The sequence below is a fragment of the Kryptolebias marmoratus genome, linkage group LG23 (assembly GCF_001649575.2).
Source record: "Kryptolebias marmoratus isolate JLee-2015 linkage group LG23, ASM164957v2, whole genome shotgun sequence".
NCBI classification, from domain to species: Eukaryota; Metazoa; Chordata; class Actinopteri; order Cyprinodontiformes; family Rivulidae; genus Kryptolebias; species Kryptolebias marmoratus.
In genome coordinates, this window is record NC_051452.1 from 15,392,271 (window position 1) to 15,403,155 (window position 10,885).

The 10,885-nt window shown below is 42.9% G+C and overlaps 1 protein-coding gene across 1 annotated transcript; it reads left to right on the forward strand.

The window, feature by feature from the left end:
* Positions 1–1,127: 1,127 nt before the first annotated feature.
* On the forward strand, positions 1,128–10,840 carry fam117ba (family with sequence similarity 117 member Ba). The gene is made up of 8 exons (XM_037973986.1): positions 1,128–1,203; positions 2,698–2,927; positions 4,157–4,240; positions 4,362–4,472; positions 6,051–6,194; positions 6,280–6,487; positions 6,569–6,689; positions 6,774–10,840. The coding sequence occupies exons 1-8, from the start codon at positions 1,128–1,130 to the stop codon at positions 6,997–6,999; spliced, it is 1,200 nt and encodes a 399-aa protein (XP_037829914.1). The 3' UTR covers positions 7,000–10,840.
* Positions 10,841–10,885: the final 45 nt, after the last annotated feature.

A 10,885-nucleotide genomic window follows, 5' to 3' on the forward strand; every position in this document is an offset into this window, starting at 1 on the left:
TGGCGCACAGGTTGCAGACAGACCGACAGACTGCCTGCCTGATCAATTATCTGGTAGGAAAACAAAGATGCAGTAGTAGCTTACTGTAGCCCTCACTTTAGTTGCTTTAAAGCAGAATGCTCTTCTGTAGGTTATTTTTATGTGTGCAGGTTCTTCTGACAGTTGTTTAAAAAACACATTGGTCACCTCACAAATAAATGTATAAAAAAGGTAAATGTTACAACAATTATTCAGCTCACATTAAAGAAAATACCCCCCAGTGTAGATTTGTTGTTATTTACTTGGTGGGTTTGTCGAAGTGTAGCAGGGTTTCTGCAGGCTCTTAAAAAGGTCTTAAATATTTTTCATTTTAGGTTTTAAAATACATTTAGTTCCATCTTAAATCTGCACGTCTGATAATACATTGCTGCTCTTTATGAACTTTGCTGTTCTCTGCGTTCATTCGCTCAGTGTTGGAGTTCATAAAGTGCCATCAGATGGGCGCTCGGCCTTCGTCACAAATGAATCCAGTGGCTCTGCTCCTGAAACTGCTTTGTTGTTTGTTTTAAATGATTTGGACTGAATTTGATATATATTGAGCGGCAATCAAGTTTGTTCCTTTACAGAAAGCTTACAATGGCTCATTATGATTTTGGTCTTAAACTTGGTCTTTAAGAGGTCATAAAAAGTCATAAATTTAACTTACTGAAACTTGCAGAAACCCCTGATATAAGAACGCATCTTTTAGTACTGAAGTTTACGTATGAGGACCTAACAGGTGTAATGCTGACCAGTTGTTTGAAGGAGTTAAATACAACCTCAGATGTTTTGTTGTTTTTAACCAGAACCAACCAGCGCTCTGCAGCATACAGGTGTGTTAACACAAGGCCAAGGAGGAAAGACATCAACAGCTCCTGCTGCCCATTATTCTGGGAAGGATTGCGCTCAGTCACGACTGAAAATGACTCATCTCAGACTCTACAGGCTTCAGTTAGCAGGTTAAAGGTCAAAGGTTAGGAAAAGACTGAACTCATGTGGCGTGGTTTGGAAATGTTCATGAAGAAAACTTCTTCTGTCTTAAAACAACATGGCAGCATGACTTAGGTTTGTAAAGTTTCAACTGAGTGCACCCCAGGACTTCTGGGACAATGTCCTCTGGGCACAGACATCTCAAACACCTCCTACCAACAGTGAAGCACAGTGGTGAAGGGCTGATGATCTGGAGTGCGTACATCTCCCACTTGTACCCATTTGTACTTGTTAATGTTTATTGTACATCCTTATTATTTATTATTTTAGTTTGTATTTAGTTTATGTATGCTCTTTTAGTTGCCCCTCTCGGGATAAATGAAGTTGAATTGTTGAATTTGGAGAAACGCTAAAAACTCAAGAGCTCCATCTCACTCTACAGGCCTCAGTTAGCAGCTTTAAGGTCAAAGGTCATGACAGGACAATTAGAAAAAGGCTGAACTTATGTGTCACAGCTGAAAAATAACACAACAACATCTGAACAAACCAGTCAGTTATTTGTCATTTTAAGACCTGATGAAAACCAGAGAATATTTTAAGATGTCCTGATTTGTGACACTTCAGAACTGAATGAGAAATTACTGATGTTTTCCACAGGTACAATAATTAGTTATTTAGTGGTTTTATTGATGTTTGAATCTGCTGACTTGGGGAAAATATTGGATTTTCATTTCAGTGAAGTCCACCTCTTTGGAGCTTCTCTACAGTTTGAGAGTCTGAAACTGTCTCTCTTTATCCAAAAAGCTTCCTCCTGTCTTTAAATTGGCTAAAAATCCCCTTTGGATGGAGCAGCGCTGCAGCAGCAGATGGAGTTACTGTAAGAACCAGCCTCGTACTGCTGGAGTTTAGCGTTCTTGCAAGTGGCTGGGGTTTAGAAAACACAAGGCTGCAGTCCAGAAGAGCATTTTTTCCTGCAGACTGCTGATGTCCAAACCCCCCGTTTACACACACATATGCTGCTGTGTGCTAACACAGATCAGTCAGCGGGCGTTGCCTAGCAACAGGGATGTGTGCTGGACAGGGCTCCTTCCAAATGTAGGACCGGGACTGCCAGGGAACGCTGTTTGTCTGGACACGGGAAAACATGTTCCACACAGGAGGCTGGGCGGCAGAAATCAAATCTTTATTGTTGATCTTTTCCTTGGAAACACAGACAAAGACAGTTTCAGTCTATTTGCTTTGGGTAAAAAAATAAATAAATAACAACACAAAATGATCAGTTGCTCACAGCAGAGTTTGCACACATTTATTTGTTATTTGTGGTATTTTTTTTCAGAATTAGAAACATCAGTGAAGGAAACACATCATTAAAACACATCTCAGGCTCCAAACAAAGTCACTTTAAAATACTTAAATTTTTTTCCAAATCAACAGCCAAGTGTAATTTCATTTCGCCCCACACATAGTTCATCCTGCAAGCAGCTAAACCATTCAGAAACCTGCTGCGACAGCTTCCAAGTGGGTCAGTTGGTCAAAAGCTGCCCCCACCCTGCTCTGATTTAAGCTGTTTTAATGCCATTAACCAGGGGGCTGTCAGGCTCAGCTGGGGGGGAGATATCCGCTTGGATTAACGTCAGTCCGCCTGCACACACAGACACAAACACAGACGGAAGAAGACATTTCTGAGCTTATCCTGCCAGCTGTGTGTCTGCTCGTTTGTTTACAAATACATTGTTTACGTCCCCTCAGACTGCTTCCGCGGCCTTCACCGCCCTCACCTGCCCGCATTCCTCCTCCGCCTCCGGCGTCAGCCTCCGCTCCTGAGCGCGCCGCTCCCCATTCTCCTCGCCGGCCCCCGCCATCGAGTCCAGCTGTGGCCCTCACAGGGCGCGTTCGCTGGCACTCACCTGACAGGTCCCTGGCCTCAGGACGACAGCCAGCAACAACACGTTCCCTACATGAGGGACAAAGCCACGCAGGTCAGCGTTCATGTTCTCGTACTCGGAATTACGGTACAGGTAGCAGGCATTGAAAAAATCCAAGAAACCTGATCCAGAAGAATCAATCCCAAAATGAGGTTTTGTTCACGAAGCAAATCAAAGCAGGTCTCTTTCTGTCTGTTACTGCCTCACATGAGCGATACCAAATCCTGAAGACACACATTTATCAGTCAGTCAGTAAACCCGACAGGGTTAGGAGAGGTTGCAGACTGTTGCATCATTAGCTCCTTGCAGTGACAGACTTGGAGTAAAACATTCCTCTAACGTCAGAACAGAAGCCTAGCATTCTGCTAAGCTTATAAGAGATTTTTATTTTTGCATAAACATAAAGTCTTGTGTGTCAGCCCTTAAAGGCGACGTTCTTGTCTTGTTTTGTGTCTTTAGGGCAGGGTAGATGTGTGGCCATTATATCTAAAGCGTTTGGCCATTTCTGAAGTGTGTATGTGTAAAAGTTGCGAAGGATTAATATCTTACCTGTTGTAGATACTTTTTGTTTTTACACCTGACAGAGCCAATAAGCTAATGGCTCGTCTGAACGCAGCTGAGCTCAAAGTGGATTGCTGCCATCTTAAAACTCCAATCTCCAAAATTTCATACTGGTTTGTGCAAACAGTTTTATAAACCTTTATATTCCTGGTAACTTTGCATACTTGGTTGTTTACATTGAATACTACATTTGTTTGCTTACTTTTTTGTTAAAAAAAAACAAAAAAAAACATGTTATGTAAAATGTAATTTGGTATAAAGTAGCGCTGCACCAAAATTGGGAAAACATATGACAGTAATATTATTTTTGAATATTACGATGATCTAATGTAAAGGTTTAAATAAGTGTTCACATGAAATAATGTAAAATGTGGGAGATTTTTGTTCTTGGCTGCATTCAGGTTAGTCATTAGCTTGTCATTCCTGTCACAATTAAACTATATTTTTCCCAAACTAGGCCATTCAAGTAGCTACCTACAACGAGTCAGATATTAGTTCATATCTTTTCACAGACACCCACTTTATAATAGCCAAAGTATTTAGGAAGAATGTGAGGGAATTAGTCAGCGTTTGTCCCACTTTGAACAACCCAAACAGTTCACAACTCTGTTTCTTCATATCTTCTAATATGAATATTTAATCAATCTTTTGTATGCAAATTAAATAATTAAGTGTGTGTGTGAGAGAGATTTTGCTCTAACTGGTGTTAGTGTGTGACTCAGACCCCCAGGGCCTGGGCAGATGAGAGGAGGAGGGGCTCTCACAAACGCTCGGCCTCCTGCGGGAGCACCGACCAGCTCAAGGAGGTTCGCTTCCTTCTTCATTTTGGCATCCGTGCTGCTTCTGGATCATTGTGGCAGTTGTTTACACAAGAGCTTCTGAAACCATTATCTGCATTTTATTTTTCATTTTTTTAAACCCCTTCAGATTGCCAAACTGCGGCAGCAGCTCCAGCGCAGCAAACGCAGCAGCCGCCATCGGAGGGACAAAGAGCGCAAGTCCCCGTTCAATGGCAGCCACACCATCATTCAGTCACAGGTGATCCGTGAAGACACTCTGTTGGAACTGTTGTAGAAAATTAAAACTCCCTGATAAGACCCTGATGGTCTCTCTGAGACGTCCTCATTAGTTGGAACAGGACTGTCCTGTATAGTACATATCTGTTCACAGTTCAATGTTAGCTCATGCTGCCCTCTAAGTGATACGACCTTCCAGTTATGAACAGACTGCTGGTGTTGTTATGTCTTACTGATAAGTTTGGTTCAAATGATCACTCTGACAATCTGAGGTGAGACTGATTCCACAGCTTGGATCTGTCTCACCCCTGGGATGTTCTGCTTGATGTTTCTTTTATACTAAACTGTTAAAAATCAAAAAAGCTGTCTCTTCCTAGCTCCGTTATCTTTTTGCCACAACAGGAATGAGCTTGAGGACATTCAACCTTTTGTGTTTTCTTGTTTTGGTTGTCTCACAAGAAACTTTTCAATAAAATCACTAACTTTATTGGACCAAAACTCGGTTCTAATAAAGCACACCATCCACTTCTATACTGGATAGTGATAGGATTATGGCATATTTTTAGGTTGGGTTAAGATTAGAGTTAGACATGATTAGGTTTAGTGTTACACATAGATTAGGCACTTTTTCCATCTGATATATGAAGTACGCCCTTTAACGTTCAACATAAAACTGAATTAGCATCATTTGTCAAGTAGTAAATGAAGGACTCAGTCTCCAGGTAGACTGGACAAACACAGATTTTGAGATACGATCATGTAGCAGCTTGTTTAGTGCATAAACTTTGTGCACTAAAGACCAAAACAACAACAGAGACGTTTTTACCCATTTTTCTATGTGTCTGGTTCTATCCTGAACCTGTCACCATTAACCTGTCCTCTCGTTCTCAATTTCCACTTCAGTTGCAAAGGTTAGCTGTCTCGTTGCTTGGATTTTGAACATGTTCAAAAAATTTGCGCGGCTCATTTTTTTCTTCCCAGAAAAGTCATTTAGTTGTCACCAGCATCTTGAACCCTTTTCCTGTTTGGTTTCTGTAAACTGTAGACCTGTGTTTTGACACCTGCACAGAAGCTCTTTCACTGTATGACAGAAAACATCTGATGTCACAGCCCCAAAAGACCAGGTCTAAAATCTACGTAGATGATAAATAATACATTTTTAAAAACTGGTCCAAATCTGCCTGTCTTCATTTCAAAGTTTACTCCAGCAGCATAAATTCTAAATACGGAGGCAGCTGTAAAGTTGGGTACAAAGGAGACTGAGATGGGTACAGTGTGGATGGAGTTAGTCCTCAAATTAATGTTTATGGCCTTGAATACAGTTTTGCAAATCGTGCACGTGAAAATACTGTGATTTTCTTTTAATTTTGAGTTGCCAACTAGTCCCCAGCAGTCGCAGCCCAGTGAGTTTAATGTTGTTGCCATTCAATGTTGTTTTATGTTTAATGAGCGTACTTAGGGAACCACTCGTCTAATGGAGTCTATGTCCTGACTTAGGCCACTTGCTGCCAAATCCTAGTCCAGTCCAAGAAGCTCAGCTGTTCCCAGTTGCACAGAACAAATCAAATCTAATCGTGTGTGTGTGTCTTGTGTTGTTCAGACGTCAATGCCCAAAACCATTCTGATACCAATCCCTATATCCAAGTCCTCGGCTCCTCGTTTCCGTAACAGCGTGGAGGGCCTGAACCAAGAGATTGAACGCATCATCATCCGAGACACGCCTGAGAAGGAGGAGACCATTGTTGTGAGTCAATAAGCCATTAATGCGTTCTTCTTTGTGGCGGCTCCACTGCAGCGCTTTTATTCTGACCTAAATGTGTGTTTAACAGCCGCAGGATGTCCCTGATGGGCACCGTGCACCACCACCCCTCCCCCCACAGCGCAGCAGCAGCACCCGCAGCATCGACACACAGACTCCATCGGGGGGCGGCCTGAGCGGTAACCACAGCAACTGCAGCAGCCGTCCTGACTCTATTTCGCCCTCCTACCTCACTGTCCTGAACGACGCGGCCGGAGGCAGCCCCTACGAGGAGAAAGGTGAGTGGTCCGCGCGAGCCGGCGATGTCTGCTGGAGCGCCATGCGCCGCTGAGCTCCTCTATTCCTGTTTCTGTTCCCAGAGCTGAGCCCCTGCTCGCCACTGCCTAAATACGCCGCCTCTCCCAGGCCAAACAACAGCTACATGTTCAAGAGGGAACCTCCGGAGGGCTGCGAGAAGGTCAAAGTGTCTGAGGAGACAATGTGAGTGAAACAGCTATCACATCTCAGAGGCGTCCTGCGTCTTATTATTGTAATCTGAGTAATTTCTCCGTGGCGTGTTTCCAGGCCCAAACCTCTGCAGGAGATCCCACCCTTCCTGTGCCCCGACCGCAACAAGGTCAACTTCATCCCCAACAGCGGCTCCGCCTTCTGCCTCGTCAGCATCCTCAAGCCCTTGCTGCCCGCCCCGGACCTCAGCTTTCGCCCGGGGGTGGGCCTCCGAAGCCTGTCCCCGTCCCTCGTGCCTCTGTCCACCCAGCCCTGCCTCCTGGAGGAGCCTGAGAGCTTCTGACGAGCCCATTGGCCTTAATGTCAATGCCCCTCCCCACCCCCACTCCCTGACCCCAACCCTTCAGTGAATCAGAAAACAGTTGAGGAAACGAACCCTTCTGCTCCCAAAACGACTAAAAAAAATGCCTTCAGCATGCCAGCTAAGCTCTCTCTGATGTCCTTTCTTGTTTAAAAAAAAAAAAAAAAAAGCGCTTCCCACTGCCTCCTCCTCAGACGTGAGACTCCTGCAGGTGTTCGCAGCTCACAGTTCATCGCTTTCTTCTACCTTTAGCGCTGGTTATGTTCCTGTTCTCCTGGGAGGAAAAGGGGCGAAAAGACAGACTTGTTGATTTCATCGTATTAAACCATGGCGCCTTTCCACGGACATATCTCTTTTTCTATCTGTAGTTCTCTCTCTTGATATAAATTATGCCTTCCATTACAAGGGAAAATAAAACAAAAAAGGCCGCTGGTTGTCTTGGCGACCAAGAGAATGACCACAAAGGCTAATTTTTGGTGCTGCCAGATGTATCGTAGCATAAGCTGAAGGGTTGTGAAATGTTTAACATGTGCCTGATGTTTTAGACCGCTCCGTTTCCCCGGACCGTCATAATGCTGCGATCACGTTGGATCTTTGCACTATGATGGCCACAGATACTCCCAGGGTCAGCAGGTAAAAAAAAAAATACAAGCAGGATATATTTTTAAAAAGCTCCTTGACCAAATCGTATATCCGTTTCGTATTTTTCTGAGCTGTTTCCAAAGCTGCTGCTCAGTGTGTATTTATGGGAAACTCAGGCCAGGGCTATGATGTTTGCAGTGTGTTCAACCTGTGTCTGCTCACACCCCCACCCTTCCCGAGCGCCGGCCTTAGCTGACAACATCCCTTTTTTTTTTATTCCACCATCACCCACAGTCCTACCTTTTCCCAGCTCCTTGCTGGTTTCCTCTCGTCTTGCTTTTTGCAGCGTCTGATTGGCAGGCCTCTGGTCATGGAGAGGTTGATCAACCCACGGTTCCACTCTGCAGACCATCAGGGTACAAAAAGCTGAAATGTTACGACATGACTTAGCCACTCCTGTTAAGATTTGGAGAAAAAAAGTCATTTGTTTTTGCAATATCCAGATTATGGGTGCTTCCATGTTGTATTTTTAGAGGCAGATTTTGTGCACTTGGGATGTAAGCCCCGCCCACTCCCCCCACACACACAATAACAGTGTTTTAAGGCGTCAAATAAATAGTTGCAACTTACCGTTTTTATTAAAATTATATATTTAAACATACAGCAACAAGGTAAAAACTACAAGGATCAACAAGAAAAAAAATCCCTGAGGTGTATTTTATATTTTGTCCCATTCGGTTGCAGAAACATAAACTAAGGCTACGTTCACACTTCGGGTCTTAATGCTCAGTTCTGATTTGTTCATATTGTAATGAACCTTTGGCCTCCATCAGTCTGCAGACCTGAAGCGACCTGTAAGCTCAGAAGGAGACGTGATGTCACACGCACCATGCTGTTTATGGAAGGAAATATGGATGCTACATAAGGTAGCGCGTTTCCATTCTGAGCCAACTAAATTATTATCTGCCATGATTGTTTCGTTACATTTGATCTTACTGCTTCCTGCCTGCTCCGGTGCAGAATTGTTACTTCTGGAACAGGAGCGACGTACTGAAGGCAGAAACAAATTCAAGTATTGATCCCATCACACGAGTATCGATACGATCCAACTCCAACATTAGTATCAAATGTTGGTGTAGGTTCTCAGTCATCCAGGACATGATAACTCTAAAAGGTTTTTAAAAACACAAAGCAGCTGGACTTGTATCCTGTACCTGACGTTGGTGTTGATAATATCAGTATTTGAATCGATCTGCACACCCCTACTTCAGGGACGTAAAAGTCAGATGGAATGTGACAAGAATGTTCTGGCTGTAACTCGGATAGAACCACATATGACAGTGACTTGGGTCGACTTTGAAAAAACAAAACAACAAAGGATTTGTCACATTCAGACTTTCATAGAAAAATCAGATATGGGTTACATATGGGCAAAAAAAATAAAATCTGATTCGGGCTACTTTTGCCTGCAGTGTGAACATAGAATTATACTGAAGCCAGCCACAAGGAGGCGATCTTACTGTTTCCACTTCAGCTTCCACGTTATGTGTCCGTGTCTAGCTACATATAATATACAGTATATGTCCATAGTTGTATCAATGGTATAATCCAGATTTTATATATAAAAAATGAATAATCCAGCTCAAATGAATGAGGTGTCCAGTACAGACTGAATATTGTTTAATTCAACTTTATGTTTATTTATATAACCTATGAAAAAAGTCATATCAGGGCATTATACAAAAGAAAAATGAGAAAATTTGAAAAATTTGATAATGTCAATTTTAATGATGCGGTGGATTACTAAAGTAGAAAATTGATATTGCCTAGTTTCTTTTAAGAGTAATTTTTGTTTTCCACACACAAGTGAACCATAAAGACAACAAGGGTCAACATTTGCTGGATGTAGAAACCAGGACAAATAACGACACTGTTGTGATTTCAAACGTGCACTGAGCAAAGCAGTAAAGAACCAGGCTGAAGCAGAAACATTACCAGTCTCCACTGAAGTCAGCGTCTCACTGGGCCAAGGCTGGTGGTGGCTGATTGTGAACAGCCTACACCAGGGAGTTTCCAAAATGTTCCCAAGGGTTCTCAGTTGCCTCATGAGTTGCAGGAATTATGATCACGTTCTGAAAATTTGCGAGACAGATTCTCTTAAAAACAGTCACAGAGTCGTCAAGGGTGTCTGCAGTTTGGATTCTGTGATCACAAAAGTGCAAGAAACGTGAGATGACCTTGTGAGCGTTTGATGGCCTGTGAAATCAAACTGAGACATTATTAAGACAGTTTGTGGCTAAATTGAAACAAAAGTGGAAGATCATTCATTTTGTCAGGATTTTCCTGCAGTGTTGTCTTCATCATGTCGCCAACAGCCGCAGCCCAGTGAGAAGCAGATTTCAGGATTGAGAGGGAAACTGTTCGACTTCACAACAGGTCAGAGTGGAGCTGTGTGTTATTGTTCATCGGCTGATGACCTCTCCGTGGCTGCCCTCAACCCCTGCCCCCCCTCCCGTCTTCTTGTAGATGTCGCTCCTTTAGCTGTGCCTGCTGCAGTGGGACAGGAATGTACTGGACTTGTAAATACAGAGGCACTGTGTTTGTATTACGGGCTGACAGATATGTAATCAAAAGCATCAACAAGTGTAACATACGACTTCTCCTCCGCTGAGTACTGTGAACCACGGCTCGTCTCATTATTGTGAATAATACCGTATTTATTTCTCGGACAGGAGCCTCGTTTTGGGTCTTCAGAGAATTCTAAATAAGAAGTGGTCGCGTGGTCCGTCTCAGGTTGTAGAGGTTGAGGAAACTTGTCCGAGCTCCTGATGAGAGCCAACCAACAGCTGCCATTTATGTAGCCCCACAGTGGATTTCCTGAATGACTTTAAGGTGTAGCAGAGTAGAAGTAGTTAAGTGTGGGTGGATGTCATTTGTTTCATCGACTAAAATGGTAATGTACTAAAAAAGAAAAAAAAAAGATGGGAGTTCTGTTCCAAAATACGTCCCCTTGTTGGAAAACAATCACGGTGACATGTTCAGATTTGCTTACGACAAAGTTTACAAAAATAAAAACAACAAAACGTTCTTTTTCAAAGTGGAGAACCAGGATTTTGGAATGAGAGGAAAAACTCACTTTGTTTCTTTATTTGCGTGTCCAGTTTATTGGAAAATGAACTGCCAACTTTTCATCTTTTAACCCCCTTTGAGTGAAATAAAAGGCATAATTGAATTAAATAAAGCATCTTTGACTGACTTGAGAAATACATTCTTTTATTTTGTAAAC